Source organism: Mauremys mutica, chromosome 1, assembly GCF_020497125.1.
Source record: "Mauremys mutica isolate MM-2020 ecotype Southern chromosome 1, ASM2049712v1, whole genome shotgun sequence".
Lineage (NCBI taxonomy): Eukaryota > Metazoa > Chordata > Testudines > Geoemydidae > Mauremys > Mauremys mutica.
Genome location: NC_059072.1, coordinates 109091268 through 109110700, shown reverse-complemented (window position 1 = coordinate 109110700; position 19433 = coordinate 109091268). Strand labels below are relative to the sequence as shown.

Here is a 19433-nt window from a genome sequence, read left to right as displayed (position 1 = left end):
AAACTCCTTTTTCAGGCTCAAGTTTTCCTTGTAACTGAAGTGAATTGAATTGACTTTTTGGCAAGTTAGAACAAAAAAAAGTCAGACATTTTTGAGGACAGTGGGAGGGGGAAAAAAATCCGTTTGTTTTAAAGGTATATAGAAGGGATCAGCAACCTTTGGCACGTGGCCCGTCAGGGAAATCTGCTAGCGGGCCAGGACGCTTTGTTTACCTGCGATGTCTGCAGGTTCGGCTGATCTTAGCTCCCATTGGCCATGGTTTGCTGTTCCGGGCCAATGGGGGCTGTGGGAAGTGGCGTGGGCCGAGGGATGTGCTGGCCAGCAGCCCCCGTTGGTCTGGAATGGCAAACCGCAGCCAGTGGAGCTGCGATCAGCCGAACCTGTGGACGCTGCAGATAAACCGTCCCAGCCTGCCAGAGGATTGCTCTGATGGGCCGCGTGCCAAAGGTTGCTGATCCCTGGTATATAGCAACAGCTTTACTTCTGAAATGGTTGGAAGCCGAAAGGCAAGTTCTGACATACCAATAACCTCCCTTGAGAAATACATTTAGGTATTCCAGTGAAAACTGATTTTGAGTTGACAGTCAGGTCCTGTTGATAATTGCGCCACGTGCACATGAAGTATATTTGGCACTGGATTCTCAGGCTGAGCTTGTGAAGTTTGCAGATGAAAGAAAGCCATGCATATGCGCACAGTGTGGCTTCATTTATTTGCACAGTGAAAAGCACTGGCAAGTGCACAGATCTGCATGAACCCTGCACTGTAACTGTTTATTTTGCAAGAAGACACCCTCAACAAGGCAAGAGCTTCTTTCAAGTTAAAAGCTGCACAGGAGTTTACTGGAGAGGAGCTTTCTCTGCTAGGTCTCAGGAGCTTAGTACAACAGAGGTTCAGTGGTATTTAAACAAAAAAATAAAGCTCACTTTCTTTTTAAAGAACTCTTGGAAATATGAAAAAACAAACAATGTTACAAAAAGTCAAACATACCAAAATGTAAGCTGCACATTAGCCTCAACTCTGCACCGTTAGGAATGTGAATTACAATGCAATATAACTGCACAATTGCTTCATTTGTCAAACAACCTACTGTACAGCTTCCTCACCAACACACTGTCTCATGTAGACAATTCATGACAAAGCGAACAAAGCTGGGTCAAAGATCTCAGACTTTTCTGGGAGTGGGAGAAAAAAAAACATTCATTGCAGATTCTCTATCAAAAAATAAAAAAAGTTTGAATTTCATCTTTTTCAAAGTATTTAAGGTGACTGTCACTTTTCCCCTTCTGGTATACCTAAAGGTATTTTTGTCAATGGTGTCGTTATTTAATGTTATTAACTTTCACTTTGTCTATGACAAGGGCAGCATTTTCAGACTTGATGCGTGAAATTCAGCATCTATATCCATATTCAGCAGCCTCCCTCCCTGCCCACCCAAACATGGCCAAATTTTCAGAGGTGCTGATCACTTGGAGTTCTCACCAACTTTAGTGGCAGTTGTGGATATTCAGCATCTTAAAAAAAACAACGTAAGCCACCTATTTAGATGCCCAACTTTAGTCATCCTCATATGAAAACCTGCCCCAACTTCTCTTCTCTCCAAAGTACATATTTTAATTTAGGGCCAGTTCAACTCAGGTATTTAGGTGCCTGAAATTGCAAATAGGTATCTAGTACAACTTACAAAATCATCCAAAAGCAGCTGAGGTACCTAATTCCCATCAAAAGTAAATCACATTATGAGTATCTGCATCATAGGCACCTACATATCTTTGTAAATCTGGGCCATAGTCAGCAGCCCTGTAGTATACAAGATGCAATGCTCCAGCATTGTAGCCTATGCACTGCGAACTAGACATTTCTGAAAGCTGTGTCAGAGTGCTTGTATAGTCAATGGGAAGTGTTGAACCTTCTCTCCTGAAAAACCTAACTCCCAAAAGCTCATTAAAACATTACAAGTAGGCAGGATCTGTGCAAGATGCCTCTGACAGCTTTGTCAACATATCTAACCTGCAGCAGCCCTTTGAGTGCAGTCCCAAGGTGTCTCAAGCAGAAGCCACCAACTACATCCTCATGAAATAGTTACTTCAAAATGCCAGTAGGCCCATAAGGAGACAACTTCATTTCTTCTTAACTCCTGGACGAATTTCAAAGTTTGTCCTCAAAGGTCAGAACATCAACGTCTTAATAAAATTTGTCACATCAAAAAGAAAATGTGAGTTTTGTGCAAGACACATTACCCAATGTAGTAATTTCCTGCAGAAGGGAGGATGTGTTTTGTGCTGTCTTGCAAGCGGATCAAGGGCAGTTTAAAGATGACAATTAAGTCAATTCTATCACTAGCTGTCATGAATGATAAATATGATGCACAATTAAACAAACACCACCTAGAATGCCTAGAGGAAACAATTACTTAGCCCTTCCATTAGCAAAGCCTCATTTCTTTTTATTATACTGTATCTCACTAATCCCCTGAAATCAAATAGTTCACAGTAGTCTCAGCACTACAGTTGTTCAGGAATTGTCTGATTGGATCAAACAAATCCAGAAAGATAGCCTACCTTGTGAATACAGAAGAATCTGCATCTCCAGGAGAACACACGTAAAAACTTGGACAAGGTTTTCCAATCCCAGCAGCTCAAAGGCTTCTCGAAGAGGGTAGTCAGACAGCGGAAGTTCACTGGGTCCAGGTCTCTGGCAAACGATAGGCTCATAAACCCCATAGAACTTCAGTGACCTCCCTGGGGGTGGAAGGGGCACTTCGTAAAGAATGTTATGGATATAGCTCTCCAGCGGTAAAGGTGGGGGTTGCTGAGAGGTAACTGCCTTGTAAAGCTGGATAAGGAACTTCTTGCAGGCCTTCATGAAGGGCAAAGGAGTGATGAGACATATACATTTGGATACATATAATGTGTCTCTGCTGATGTCATACGAGTTGTACTGCTGGAGCTTGGCCAGGGAAGTGGCATCTCCTTCATCAATGCTGCTTGCCAGAGAGTCCATGCTGCAAGAAGAGGAGGCATAGACGCTGCTGTATTGCTCTGCATTGTGCATTTGGTAAAGCGTCTGCATGGCTGTACAAATTTGCTTGCTTGTGACCTCCTCGTAGAAAGTGAGCACAAATCCATAAGTACGAGAACCATCTTCCCTGGTGATTATAAATGAGTGGAACTGCGGGTCTCTGTTGTCCATCTGGGTCCTGAAAGATAGCCCTTTAGGCATGCACAGCTGTGTAAGAAAAAGATAATCATATCAGTATCTAATCTGAAAAAAATTAAGATTTTGTATTTTTTGCTTCCATGAGCAGATCAGGCAATGAAACAAAATCAAATTGTATATATGCCAATTATTCTAACTTATGAACAGTTTAGATTAAAAGATGTACTCTTAAAATAAATTTGAGAACGAAGAGTCTGGCCTTATAACTAAAAAAATGTTGCTTAAAGAAAGATCTTTTTAGACTTGGTTTTATTTTACCAAGTCAGAAGCACCATAATTATTCTTAATAATGAATAATACATCACATGTATTTAAGCATCACATAAATGCCTTCAGTTTTTGCTTTCAATGATGTATCACTTTTAATTTGCTGAAGAGCACAATGAAAATGGGCAAAAGAAAATCACATACCATCAAAACCAAAATTGATTCTTTATGTTATATGCTTATCTTTAAATAAAAAAATTAAACTGAATAAATGACTGATAATAATCCATTAACAAAAACTCATACAGGAGAAAGTTTATTTTCTTACCTAAACAGTAAAACACTATTTTGACTGGGGGAGGGGGAGGAATTCAATGTAAACCTAGTTTTTGATTAATCAGTCAAGTTATTTTACAATGATTCTATTTTACATAAGTACTTCTTTGAAATGTAGCCCTAGAATGATAACCCAAGGCATTTTCCAGACTTTTTTTTTTTTTTTTTTAGGAAAATCAGCCATGTAATGCAAAAATAGTGAAACAATTTTGCAAAACATGTTTAAATCATGCTACAGCATGAAACCAAATTATGCTCAAAACAAATCTATAAATAATTTTTAAAAGAAGAACTAAAACTTCTTTTTAAAATGGAAGGTGCAAAGAAAGGAAAGGAACCTTCAAAGAGAGCACAGTGAAAGGCGAGAGGTTGGCTTGGTGCGCTGTTAAGGATCAATGCCTAGCCACAACATAGAACTGACTAGAAAGTGACAGTGTAGACCAGTGGTGGGTAACCTGCGGCCCATCAGGGCACAGGAGACATTTTGCTGAGGTTGACCATCCACAGCCACTGGGGCCTGTGGGAGGGGGAAGAGGGGGGGGCGTGCCTGCAGGTGGTCAACATCAGCAAAATGTCTCGCAGCCCACAATCAGATTGCCCTGATGGGCCACAGGTTGCCCATCACTGGTGTAGATTCCCCTGGACCAGGCGTAATCACTTCTCCTGTCGGAAGAGATAAAACAGGGATAATTTTATAAGTGTGGCCACATCCATTCCTAATCAACACCAGCTCACTTTGAAAGACTACTGAACAGTCAGATTTCAACAAGTTTCAGCAGCGACTGACCTGAGCAGGATTCAGATCAATGGCATAGAAGCCTGATTTCACATCCAGTTAGCAATCCCATGCATCATCCAGACCCATTTTTATATGTTGCTGTAAAAGTTAATGCATGGGGTAATAAATGGCCTAGAGTCAATAAAAGGATTTAATTCAATTGATGGGCGTTCCTGACATAAACCATGAAATTGCAGCTCAAGCCACTTTTTGAACAGCAGCCACATATTAACTCAAAAGGTTTGCAGTTTTGTTATTGGAGTGTCAATAGCAGCTCTGTCATTATAGCTACATTCAAATTCTCTGTGAAAGGAGGAGTAAAATCCCTAAATCATGTTTTAATTATTGAATTTAGGCTCCATAATATGCATCTCAACTTTTACTGGATTAGTCTGTGCCAAACTATGTTAAATTCTGAAAACTGGGCTTCTCCACTAGAGACAATGGGCATAGCTTGTCCACAAGTCTGACCACACGGTGTTTAGACTACCTCTGTATGACCCTTAAGCATCCCCCTGCCCACACTTCTCTCTCTGAAATCCTCCAGTAGGGGACCTTCCCCCACAATCAACACCTATTAAACTTCATTATCTTTTGCATGCCCTACAGCACACAGTAAGCTAACACGTCAACTCAGTGGTTGCAAAACACAGGCAAAATACAGGGCCAACACACTGCAAATATTATTAGGCTTGGAACGGGATAGGAGGAAAGGGAGCAGAAGATAACGGAGAGGGGCAGGACAGGAAGATTAACAATGAGGGAAGAGCTCACCAGGGGACTATTAAATTGCAGAACCCTATAGATAAGCCAAAAGGGCAGGGCCAAGTGTTAACATTCATCCAAAAAGAAAAGCCTTAAACATGTTGTGGTCTTGATGCACAGTGATATTATATTCAGGCAAGCACCCTGCAAGTCAGTAGCATACACTCATCCAGGTTTATCATATGGATCACAAAGCACAGAGTCTAAATCAGGGGTAGGCAACCTATGGCATGCGAGCCGAAGGCGGCGTGCAAACTGATTTTCAGTGGCACTCACACTCCTGGCCACCGGTCTGGGGGGGCTCCACATTTTAATTTAATTTTAAATGAAGCTTCTTAAACATTTTTAAAACCTTATTTACTTTACATACAATAGTTTAGTTATATATTATAGACTTAAATAAAGAGACCTTCTAAAAACGTTAAAATGTATTACTGGCATGAGAAACCTTAAATTAGAGTGAATAAATGAAGACTTGGCACACCACTTCTGAAAGGTTGTCTGTACTTAAAACTTCAGCCTGAAAGCAACCAGATTGTAACATCAAAACTGGATGCTGAGGAAGTGCTAGAGAAGATTAAGACTTTAGGTGGGGATAAACACAGGAGGCAGTGAATATGGAAAAAACAAAGGGTATTTGTCTTTACTATTCAATATTGGAAAGGAAACTTGATCTAAAGCAGAGATTGGCAAACTACGGCCCAGGGGCCACATCCGGCCCTCCAGATGTTTTAATCCGGCCCTTGCCCTCCTGCCGGGAAGTGGGGTTTGGGGCTTGCCCGCTCTGGTGCTCCAGCCAGGGAGCGGGAGCGGGGTCTTGCTCCACTCTGCACAGCTCCAGAAGCAGCAGCATGACCTCTCTCCAGCTCCTACGCGTAGGGGCAGCCGGGGGCTCTGCACGCTGCCCCCACCCCAAGCGCTGCCCCCTGCAGCTCCCATTGGCCGGGAACCGCAGCCAATGGAAGCTGCGGGGGCAGTGCCGGCAGACAGGGCAGCGCGCAGAGCCGCCTGGCTGTGCCTTGACGTAGGAGCCAGAGAGGGACTTGGGTGCTTGGGCACCACCTGGAGCCTGCCACACTGACTCCCTCCTGTGCCCCAACCCTCTGCCCCAGGCCTGATCCCCCTCCCACCCTCCAAACCCCTCTGTCCCAGCCTGGAGCACCCTCCTGCACCCCCAACCCCTCATCCCTAGCCCCACCCCAGAGTCCACACCCCCAGCCAGAGCCCTCCCATACCCACCCTCCCCCCAATTCTGTGAGCATTCATGGCCCGCCATATAATTTCCATACCCAGATGTGGCCCTCGGGCCAAAAAGTTTGCCCAAGGCAGAATGGTATCGTTATGGAGTGTTTGGCTTTTTGCCTTTTTTTTTTTTTTTAATAAATGATTTCATAAAGCATTGTAATTCCTTAAGCATATAGCAACAACAGAATACTCTCACAGATTAACCTTCAAAGGCTTGTGCTTTTTCTCCTCTAAGGAAATTGCCTCTTGCAGCTTATATAAAGCAGACAGAGGCAAAGGATGACAAAACAAAAGGAGAGATCAAGAAGGCAAATAATTGGCTCAAGTGATTAGGAGGAGAAAAAATATTACTTTAAGTGACATTTTGGGTCAAAATAATGATAACGTTTTTCAAAGGATAAGGTGAAAGCAAGTATTCCTACTATTTGTAAATAGCGCTGCTTTTGTCAGAACATATAATGTGTGGTAAATGTGCTCTGAAATGACTTTTTCCAGAAGATTGTTTTGTACAATTATTTTGTTTTAACCAGGCTCTTATAAGGAGATTATATCAGTCTACATAATTTGTATTCTATTTTTGTACGCTAACAGCATCACAGCTTTCTCATGAATACCCATTATAGTCTGATAATATTTTTCATTGCCTCTTCTTGCATATTTTGCTTACTCAGAGATGAACATTAACAACCTCTCCTCTAAATTGGCTGGCAGAAGCGGCCTATGCAGTAGCTTAGGTATTACTACACTAACTGTCCTGACTCCTTCAATCTAATGCAGATGCAAGATATTGCAGAGACCTACTGTAAATACTGCACTGTTCCCATTGCTCAGCATTTAGGAGCTGAGCAGATATTGAAATCCATATACCGTGTGCAAGACGACTAATGTAGCATCATCAGTCTCATGTCTGTCTGTATATGTTTAGTATTAACAGTGACAGTTGCTAGCACAGTATCAGTGTTGACAACTCCTGTGATTTTTATCATGCATCTTGCATACTTGGTATTTTTCTTAAAACCCCAGCACCTGGAAACAGCTTGAGGTAATCCCCAGAGAGTACCAGGAGGCGGCGCCAGACCGGAGGTGAGTGGTGAGCCCTGTGACAAGATGCCATTAAGAATTCTAACATTCTATCAGCTGCAACACTCCTACCATACAGTCTTTAGGGAGGATTCCTCCTCTCCACGTGGCTGACATATGCCATTTCACCATATTCCTCTCCCTTTATCAAGAATTTGCTTCTTACTTTATTTTAAAAAAAAAAGTAATATTTGCATGTAGTCCATCTGGAAAGCCAGACATTTTTATGATGTTAGATCATTTCTCTCAAAGACTTTTCCCCCCTGCTAATATGTAATGTGGATGAGTAAGTTTCCTTCTGACAGTTCACTACACTGTAGGGCAGAGTAGTTTCCTCACATACTAATTATCTTGGATACTAGTTTAAAATTAGAACCTTTGAGGGAGAGCTACTATTTTGCTCTTGTTCTTAAAGAAATTTTCAATAGATTTTTTTGAGATCTCCTTCAGTTAGCATACTTAACGAGCCCATCCAGTCCCAACAAAAGTATTAAACCACTGTAGATCAACAAGAACCTAAGAGCCATAGTGGGCCAGACCAATGGCCCATCTAGCCCAGTATCCTGTCTTCCGACAGTGGCTGACACCAGAGTTTCAGGGGGAGTGAGCAGAACAGGGCAATTGGAGTGATCTATCTGTATTCCCCTCCCAGCTACTGGCAGAGATTTAGGGTCCCTCTCAGAATGGGGTTACACCCCTGACCATCTTGGCTAATAGCCATTGATGGACCATGAATTTAGCCAGTTCTTTTTTGAAGCCAGTTATACTTTTGGCATCACATCTCCTGGCAATGAGTTCCATAGGGTAATCACGTGCTGAGTGAAAAAGTACTTTGTTTTTATTAAACATTGTGCCTGTTAATTGCATCAGGTGACCCTTTTTTTGTATTGTGTGAAAGTGCAAACACTTTTCTACAAACTTTTTTGCACGCTATTCATGGTTTTATAGACCTCTATCCTACCCCCTCCCAGGCATTTCTTTTCTAAGCTGAACAGCACTTCACTTTTTAATCTCTCGGGGCCACCAGAACAGGACACAGTATTCAAGGTGTAGGCGAACCATGGATTTATTTAGTGGTATTACATTTTCTATCTTATTTCTATCCCTTTCCTAATGGTTCCCAACATTCCCTTAGCCATTTTGAGGCTGCACATTCAGCTGAAGTTTCCAGAGAACCAAGTGTAGTTTAAAGGCTCAATCTCATGAATTTGTGGCCTCATTCATGGTTTTTGAATGGCTGGCGTTGGCGATACTGCTACCATGGTACTCACATCTTAAGTTACTTACCATTACTCCCCCAAAAATGACAGGGAGGAGGTATGGGAGGAAGCAAATAGAAGAATGCACAATTACTGCTACTAGTAGCATTCCAGAAGCTTAACTTTAGCAGGCACAACCAATACCAGTAAGCAATAATAGAAGGGTTAATTAGACACATCTCTGCAGGATACTGCTTCATGATTCTGCCTTTCAAACACGCAGCCTCAGAAAGCCCTAGTTACAGCCATTTTCTGCTACGCTACAACCCCGTAACATTTTTGTATTTTTAAAACAGAAGGACATGTTTTCACAGGAAAGCTTGCTTCAAATAAAAAAACTCCTAGTTCTTATGAAAGGATATTTCAATATGAAGCGTTTTCCAATAGCATCTTACAGAGCTTTGATCACCGTGGAGAAATCCTTGGAGTACCAGATTATTTGGGGAATTTTCAATGATCCCTCTTCATCTTTTAGATAGTCTCAGGGGAAAAAAAGTGGTCAACTTTGAATGTTGAATTACAAGTCTTATTTCTATCCCCCTCCTAATGGTTCCCAACATTGTTAGCTATTTTGAGGCGGCACATTGAGCTGAAGTTTCCAGAGAACTAGCCACGATGACTCCAAGATCTATTTTTTGAGTGGTAACAGTTAATATAGACCCCACTATTTTGTATATATATAGTTGGGACTATTTTTTCCCCCATGTGCATTACTTTGCACTTAGTGCTGGATTTCATCTGCCATTTTGTTGCCCAGTCACCCAGTTTTGTGAGATCCCTTTGTAACTCTCTGCAGTCAGCTTTGGATTTAACTATCTTGAATAACTATCATCTATAAACTTTGCTACTTCACTTTTCCAGATCATTTAAGATCAGGTTGGACAGCACTGGTCCCAGTACAGATCTTTGGGGGACCCTAATATTTACCTTTTTCCATTGTGAAATCCTACCACTTATTCCCTTTGTTTTCTCTTTTAACCTGTTACTGATCCAGAAGAGGACATTCCCTGTTATCCCATGACTACTAAGTTTTCTTAGGAGCCTTTGGTGAGGGTCCTTGTCAAAGGCTTTCCAAAAATCCAAGTATGCTACCACCCATGTTTGTTGACCCCTCAAAGAATCCTAATAGATTGGTGAGGCATGATTTCCCTTTACAAAAGCAGTGTTGACTCTTCCCCAACAAATCGTGTTCATTTAGGTGTCTGATAATTTTGTTCTTTACTACAGTAGTTTCTACCAATTTGCCCACTACTGAAGTTAGGCTCACCAGTCTCCAGATTGCTTTTGGAGCTCTTTTTAAAAATTGGTGTTACATCAGCTACTTTCCAGTCACCCAATACAGAGGCTTATTTCAGTAACAGGTTACATAGGACAGTTAGTAGTTCTACAAATTTCATAGCTGAGTTCCTTCAGAACTCTTGGATGAATACCATCTGGTCCTGGTGACTTATTACTGTTTAATGTATCAATTTGTTCTAAACCTCTTCTGTTGACACATCAGTGGTGGCAACATATCTGAAGTACTGTCTAACATCAGAGCTATTGTTTTTGGGCATCTCTCCCACATCCTCTGCAGTGAAGACCGATGCAAAAAACCCAATACCATCACCAATTTAGCTTCTCTTCCATGATCTTGACTTCTTTGATGCTCCTTTAGCACCTTTGTCATCTACTGGCCTCACTGCCTGTTTGGCAGGATTCCTACTTCTGAAGTACTTAAAAAGAAAAGTCTGACTATTAGTTTTTGCATCTTTAGCAAGTTACTTCTCAAATTCTTTGTTGGCCAGCATTCTCCATATTATGTGTGCTGCTTTAATAAATGAGAAGGCTGTTCCAGACTTAAATATAGTCATCCAGAAACAAAGAGGTTATGAAGAAAGTCAGCATACATACCATGTTCACTGCATCTTGATCAAAGGGGTTCCACTCTATATTCTGAGGATAGTGTGCCAGAACTTTGGACTTGAAAGTTCTTCTTAAGGGGCTCTGGTCAAAGTTTTCTCCTGGAACAGATTAGGAAGCAACAGCTCGTCAGAAATAAAGTCATTTCAAGATAATTTGTCTGTGCCATTTTATTTTGCAATTGAATGATCAGTTATGGAAAAAGTAGACTATTTTCATTTTAATAGGCTCACTTCTTTAAGAGAAGCAAAAGAGACATTTTAAATGGGAGACTAAAACCTTACCTTCATTATCTTGGATCAAGACTTGTATTACAAGAAAAAAAAATAGCACATGCAAACATAATACATAACTTAGTATTTATTGCCTTGAATTCAAATTGTATTAGAGTTCTTAGAATTACTACTTGAGTTTGTTGAAGAAAAACCTCAAGACAATTGAACCTACAATCTTTTATATCTATTTTAGTAAGACCTGACAGATATTACTAAAATACTAAAAAAAATTTCACTTGAGTTCCTCTTGCTATTGAAAAAGGTGTGTGGACCTCAAGGCTATTAAAACTACTCAGGGATCAATTTAAAGGATTTTTCCTCCATCACACAGGTGACACATGAAGTTCAAGTCTTTATTTCCTACATGTCAAACTTCAGAGACACAGATTTTGCCATAGTTTCATATGTATCAATATCAAGATTGAAGTTAAACCTCTAGTAAATTAGTAAAATCTAGCCAAATTAACAAACTACACATAAAATAAGTGTCATGCTGTACTTGCCAAGGGACTTATAGCACAGCATCAGGGGAAAGCTATTGTGTAAGCAACAAAATTCCATCTAAATAAGATTTGTTTAGATCTATGAGTTCCAGTTCCAGTAGAGCTCTCTCAAACTCTTGACATCAGGTCTAATGCCACAAACCCCTTACTTCTTGAATCAAAAAAGATTAATTCATTACAGAAATATGGTTAATATACCTGTAGTCAGATAATTTATTTATTGATTGTTTAATTAAGAAAATGATTGAGGAAATTAGCACTAATTTCCCAGATGAAATGATTTTCAACTCTTCCAAAGTGTTTCTCATTTTTAGCACTAGCTCTTGAAGATTTTAAAAGCTAAAGCTTAAAAAGTTGAGCTCCTAAATCCATATTTTGGCACGTAACTGATTTTCAGAAAGTCCCACATGACATTCTCAGAAGCAAACTAGAGAAATATGATCTAGACGAAATTCCTATATGGTGGGTGAACAACTGGTGGAAAGATGTACTTAAAAAGAAGTTATCAATGGTTTGCTGTTAAACTGGAAGGTTGCATCTAGTGGTATTTTGCAACACTCAGTCCTGGGCGTGGTACTATTCAATATTTTCATTAAATGACTTGGATAAAGGAGTAGAGAGTATGCTCATAAAATTTGCAGATGGCACCAAGTTGGGAGGGGTTGCAAGCACTTTGGGAGGACAGGATTAGAATTCAAAATGACTGACAAATTGGAGAATTAGTCTGAACTCAAGAAGATGCACTTGTCTTTATTGAGTGCCACAGTACTTCACTTCGGAAGGAAAAAAAATCAAATGCACAATTACAAAATGGGGAGCAACTGGCTAGGTCAGGGGTCAGCAACCTTTCGCACCCCGCCCGTCAAGGTAAAGCCGCTGGTGGGCCAGCCAGTTTGTTTATCTGGAGTGTCCGCAGGCACGGAGCTCTGCAGCTCCCACTGGCCGCGGTTCGCTGTTCCCGGCCAATGGGAGCTGTGGGAAGCAGTGGCTAGCATGTCCCTCAGCCTGGTGAACCGTGGCTAGTGGGAGTTGTGGGGCTCTCTGTCTGCGGACACTGCAGATAAACAAACCAGCCCGCCAGCGGCGTTAGCATTATGGGCCGGGTGCCAAAGGTTGCCGACCCCTGGGCTAGGTGGAAGTACTGCTGAAAAGGATCGGGGGGTTATAGTGGATCACAAACTGAGTATGTGTCAACAATGTGATGCAGTTATGAAAAAGGTTAATATTCTGGGGTGCATTAACAGGGATATCATATGAAAGACACGAGAGGTAGTTGTCCTATTCTACTCACTAGCGGTGAGGCCTCAGTGGGAATACTGTGACCAATTCTGGAAAAGTGTGGATAAACTGGAAACAGTCCAGAGGAGAGCAACAAAACTTATAAAAACCATTTCAAAAACCTAACCGGTGAAAAAAAGGTTAAAAAATCTGAACACATTCAGTCTTGAGAAAAGACTATTGGGGGGGGACGGGACCTGATAAACAGTCTTCAAATATGTTAAGGGCTATTTGAAAGAAGACAGTGATCAATTGTTCTCTGTCCACTGAAGGTAGGACAAGTAATGGGTTTATAACTTTCAGCAAGTGAGATTTAGGTTATATATTAGGAAAAGCTTTCTAATTATAGAACAGTTAAGTACTGGAATACGTTTCCAGGGGAGGTTGTGGAATCCCCATTATTGGATGTTTTTAAGAACAGGTTTGATAAACACCTGTCAGGGATGGTCTAGCTTTACTTGGTCCTGCCTCAGCACAAGGGGCTGGATTTGATAGCTTCTCAAGGTCTCTTCCAGCCCTACATTTCTAGGATGCTATGAACATCCAACAGCTGATATTGAGGTAAATATTCTATTTATCTCTTGTCTGGGAGACAAGGGCTGAAAGAAAAATTAACACTTTGTGGGGGAAAAAAGTATAGGTTTTTAAGTCGTTTAAATTCCAAAGGGTTAAAAAACAACAAAAAACAAAAAACACTCATTTTGAAGTTTTTCAATGTTTTCAAAATATTTCTCAAAAATATGAAAATGTTACCGAAAGTTAAACACGTTTTGTTGTACCAAAACCTGTTTTTGTAAGTTTATTTTTAAATATGGGGGGAAAATGCATAGAATGTTTTACCATGAAAAAAGTTTCATTTTGGAAACATTTATTTTTTTGGATGAAAAAGTTAATTATTTTTAATTTCAGCCAGCTCTACTGGAGACTATACATTCCTACAAGAGAAATGAAAACATAAGTTACTTACTTTCACTTAGATTTTTATGAAGGCATTGTGGACTGTGATAGTATAATCTAGATTTAAGTTTTGGGTGCTCAAATTCATTGTTAGAAAGGACGAGATGTTACCCAGGTAAAAGATACCCACAATAAACAGCTAAAGAGTTACATTCAGCTTAAAGCTTTCTGGTGCAACAATGATCAGGTCTGCACCCTGTATACCCTTGAGGCATATAATCTGTATGAACACTCTCCCCACCCCCTAAATAAACTCCATTTGGTCCTTTTCAACCAACGCACTATGTGACATGCAGAGAACAAGTTACATAAAGTGACTCTCTGAAAATAGGTACTTAGATTCATACTAAAGAGACTTTTTCAGACTAAGAGAAATTTAATTAACAATATGATTAAGTGTACAAGGAACCTTTAAGATGTATCAAGGAAAGAAACATGTTTAAATAATTAAGACGGACCATACGTCAATTTCTAGAACAGAACGAGGGTTAAAATATTAACTACTTAGTGACCTATCTTAAAACAATTGTGTAGAATCAGCTTAAAGAAATAATGGCAAAAGGGAAAGTAGCTAAAATTATACATGTAATAAAAAGCTCTTCCCACATGCAGCATTCAAGGTGTAAGTTACACGTAAAGACAGGATTCTAGATTGCAAAGCAGTCACTTAAAGTTTTTGCAGATTTGATGAAACTGGCCCAAGGGCGCCTGCCAACTCTCAAATAGCTCTACTGTTGCTCAACCAGTTGGCATGTGCAGAGGCAGCTGTTCTGCATTTGCCCCACACTGGCAGCACAAAAGGAAGCAGAGATTTAACATAAACACCTAGCTTGAAATCCCTTCAACGTGGCGGATTTCCGCCAAACAGTGTTGGCATCACTGGCTCCTACAACTCCCTCTCCCCCACCCTTGACAAAGGGACTTGTCAGGGAAAGCAATGGGAGTAGTCCCAGGGGATAGGCAGAAAATCATGGAATCATAATTGGCTCCTTGACAGCCCTTCCCCTCGCAAAGTGATTTTAAAAATGTGGATAAGCATTATTCCATAGAAAGTTCCCATTTCTAAGAGTATGCCAGAGACAAGTGGCTACTTAGGCATTTCTAGTACACCCATCAGAGTGGCATCTAGGTACCTTGAGTAGTTAATCAGTACTGCTCTATTATTTTCATTAACATTTTTTCATGGCAAACAAAATCGACTATTTGCCATGAAAAACAAGATCCTCAATGAAAAATGTGAAATTAAGGTTTCCAGCAGAGTTTTTTGTTTTGCACTTACTGAACTTGTGTAGAAAAAGCCTTAGAAGATGTATGTATGACAGATGAAACAGTCAAATTTATGAGTGAGGAAGGAGTTCTGGAGGTAAGTTGTGATGGGCGTTGGCTGGAGCCAGGTAGCCTGCCGTTGGGCTCTCTCAGGCCAAGCCAATCCCCAGCAAAAGCATGCATGAGGTAGAAACTCCATGCAGGAAATTCAAGGTGTCAGCTAAGTTGGACAGAGTGAAAAAAAACATTCAAGTGTTTAGTAGACTAGTTCAGAACATTTTCCAGTTTTGACAAATACTGTATTTAGTTGTCCTTAGCACAAGTGCTAAAAGATTCTTTTCAAGTTACCCTGCAATGTTAGTGCATAAAAGCAGAGAATTTGCCTCTAATATAGCATGTTGCAGCAGAACTAACTATTGGTCACAAGAGGTTTGCAGATGTTTGGAGTAACTTATACATGTTATCCACTGAATCTTAGAATTTTACAAAATGAAATTTTCACACACTAAAAATAGAGTGGAAATTCTCTCTCCAAGTTGACACTAAGAATAAAAATTGGTAGGCATGTTTCAATGTGTAGTATCAACCAATGATTTATGTGCTTGTGTGATTTAAGTTAATATCCCATGATGTTGTGTGTCTTATTTGGACACTAAGCCCCTTATCCTCCTGAGACACCTGACATGGTTTACTTGACAAAGACTTGTGAATGGCCAGAACTGCAGCTACAGGATCTTAGTCACTGTACATGCATCTCAGATGAATATATTAAGACAACACAAGCAAATTTCATGTCAAATATTTAAGATTACATTTGTTTGGCCTCAGCCCACTAGATCAATTTTAAAAAATGGAAGCTGTTGAAGGCAAGTACATTTTTTTCCCCACATACTAGGGAGTACTTAACACAATCTGTAGAATTAAATTGTTTGCAATGGGTTGTATACTGCCAGTTTGACTCATATTTATTAATACTTTACACAGAAGTAATCTCATTGAAACTAACCAGACTTGTGGAATGAGGTAGTAATGAGCGGGAGTACAGGTGGCAGAATCGGTCCTTTGCAGACAATTTGGGTGACAAAATTGGTCCCCAAAAGAAAGGAATGATGGTAGAAAGAACACAGCGATGACGACTGATTATAACAAAAACAAAACAAAAAAAGGATTTAACAAGATATGGACATGGTTGTAGCCTCAACAAAAGTGATGGACAATAGTCTCCTGCTGGCAGTACATATTAGTACACTGGAATCATAGACACTATCAAATGTACTATTAAATCTTGAAGAAACTACTGAGAATGAAAAATGTACATTTTTCACATCTGTAGCCACTTGTAGGTCCCTTCATCCCATCTGTCCAATGCACTAAATACCTCCAGCAAAGAAGATGCTGCATCTAGCCATGTGGCATCATTTCATCAGACAGACGAGATTGAAGAGGGAGCGAAAGGTGGGAAAAAATATACAAAGAAACTAACTCCTGGAAAAATGTCTCCATTCAGACAGAAAAGAATCACAGAGGAAACATCACTTGCAGAATAACTAATCCAGGGAACAGGGTGTCATAGGAACCTTAAATCCTAATCTGTAGCTATCTTGTACTGCCGTTTTCTGTTCATTGTTAAGGAATGGACTCCCACATGGTCAGCATTTGGCTAGGTCTATTGAAAGGAAAGTGTTCACTCCTATTGGGCCATAACTAGGGTGGGGTGAGTGGCGCAGCTGCCCAGGGTACAAAGCCACAGGGGAGGGAAAATGGGGCAGAAAAAAAAAAAGAGGGGAAAAACCAAGGACGCAAATATGTTTGCTCGCCCCAGGTGCTAAAACACTCAGTTACGATACTTCATTGGGTCATCTTGTTAGTCCTAGTAAGGTATATGGAGGACAGAGCCACAGCAGTTTTCCACTAGCAGAAGTCTATTTTACCACTTCCTGTTGCATTAAATGCCAGCTGAAAGAAACTTTTGGATTTACAAGTATCAGTAATACCTGGAGGAAACAACTTCTGAATATAGAAACTTATTTATTTGTATTAAATCTGTGGTCACAACATCTTGCAATCCAGGTATCTGCATTCCATTCCTTGGGCCATACTGAACTGGGATTTCCAAATCATTCAGAAGATACAGACCATATTATTATGCCAATTTAATCCAAAAAAACCTTGGACCTGATTTTCAGAGGTACTGGACACTTATAGTTCCCACTGACTCAAAATGGGAGCTACTGGCCTGTAGCACCTCTGAAAGATCAGTCCCTGTATTTTTTGAGAAATCTGTCTAACATTTAACAGAGTGTTTCCTGTAGTCATTATTAAAGAAAGAGTATAAACATTTTTATAAAAGGGAATTTGCCACAAGTAGAAGGAATTAGAAACCCTTGACCCATGTGACTGAGTGATGGGCATGAAAACATGGGAATAAGAGAAGACACATTGAACTGATGCTCACATATACAATTTATTAACACAGCCAGGATCAGATTACTTTTTCCTCAAATGGTCCTTTCTGATATCTGCCATCTTCAGCCCATTCTCTGCACTGTGACAGTGTTTCCCTGATCTGTGCTCAGGGGCGTCTAGGCATTTTGCCGCCCGCACGGCAGGCAGGCTGCCTTCCGCGGCAGCCTGCGGGAGGTCCGCCAAAGCCGCAGGACCAGCGGACCCTCCGGAGGCATGCCACCGAAGGCAGCCTGCCTGCCGCCCTCACGGCGACCGGCAGAGCACCCCCCGCGGCTTGCCGCCCCAAGCACGCGCTTGGCGTGCTGGTGCCTGGAGCCGCCCCCTCTGTGCTACAGAAAGTGACAGCTTTAATATCCATTGTATCTTGCAGAACCATATATGTAAATTCCTGGGATTCTGAGTAGTAACTCAAAAGCATCCTGCTAGTAAGGCTATTGGATCTGTCACTTACAAGAAAAGGCTACACATGACTAACCATTTCATCAACAGAGCCAGAGCTGGATTTATCTCCAGGAGATACACTCTGTACTAGATGTTACGTACCTCCAAATTCCGTAGCTGAGAGGTTTATGTTAACGAACCATTGATACTTTGTCAGATGGCTTTAAGTAGATAAATAGACACATAGGAAGCCTTCTACCTGTAAAATGCCTTGATAAACTTACGTATAAGCTGCTTCAGAAGTGCTGTGTATTGCTCTTTGCTCCAGGACTGGCAGATGTCAAATACAGTATATAGGGTAATACTCATTTCCCTCAGGCACTCCCTACTAGGCAGATCTGAGCGCTGACCCTAATCCAATTGACCCAGCTTTTATTGTAGAGGCAACTAGCGTCACTATCAAATCCTATTTTGGCCAGTGCTTAGCGCAGCACTGATTGACTGTTGGAGTTTTGGACTCAACATCTCAGCTGGCAAGAGCCACATTAGGACTTCATTGAAGGTGGAGGATATGATTGCAGACAGCTCCTCCTTCAAAAAGCCAGAACAAAACCCATATTCTTTCCTTCTTTGGTGGCAAAAGATTTACCAAGCTACCATCACCCACCCAACAAATGGAAACAAATATAGTTATCAGTTTTATTTCAGAAATAAACAAAGATTCTGTCACTGAGGATTTGCATGAAGGTCTGAAGGACTCAACAGCAAAGATGAACCACAGGTTTTGTTTGGGGTTTTGTTTTTAGTTCTCCTTTCCACAATCTGAAGCACACAATGGTCCAACATAATCAGAAGCTAGTGAGAAGGGTAACACTAATCTGTCTCTGTCCAAACCAAGTTGATCATGAAAGTTCAGAATTTTTTAACCAGTCTATTCAGTGAGTATTTACAGAGTTTACATGTTCATAGCAATGAGAAAGCCTAGCATTTTTGCTGACAAAACCTGAGTTTCTTGAAGCCATCTGTGTGTATGAAAGCCTAGTTTCTTAGCATTTTTACAGATGCTGACTGAGAAATTGAAGATGTTGAGGCCATATGACCCAGGAAAATGGATGGCACAGATAAAACTTACCTTTACCGAAAGTCTGTAATGCCTACAATTTATCAGGATAGCATTATTTTTTTAAAAAAGAAGGGGGGAAAAAACACACTGTTTACTTAGCCAATAACTGAAAGACAGAAGGAAGCTGACAAGACGACAAAAAGACAAGAAGCCACACCAAAATCTTTCATTGATTAATCAATTGCAAGACAGAGCATAGAACACTGCACCCTCCATGAAAGGCTATTCTGGGGCACCAGAGACTGAACAAGGACATTTATAAGCAACTTCAATTAAGGTGAGGAGGGCACAACAGAAACACATCTGTGGTGTGCCTTACAATAAAGCTCTTTATTGTGAGGGTGAAATGTCATCATTTAAATCAACCTACAAAAAGAACTCCCACCAAAGTGCTA

The 19433-nt window shown here is 40.7% G+C and overlaps 1 protein-coding gene across 3 annotated transcripts in view; it reads right to left on the bottom strand.

The window, feature by feature from the left end:
- Nucleotides 1-19433, bottom strand: part of DENND5B (DENN domain containing 5B) — a 181022-nt gene that overhangs the window by 72674 nt on the left and 88915 nt on the right. For all 3 annotated transcript variants that reach the window (XM_044990556.1, XM_044990563.1, XM_044990566.1), the window contains 2 exons: nt 10781-10890; nt 2560-3226 (listed from right to left, as the gene is read on the bottom strand). In XM_044990556.1, the coding sequence (XP_044846491.1) occupies nt 2560-3226; nt 10781-10890 (777 nt within the window). The remainder of the gene's footprint in view (nt 1-2559; nt 3227-10780; nt 10891-19433) is intronic.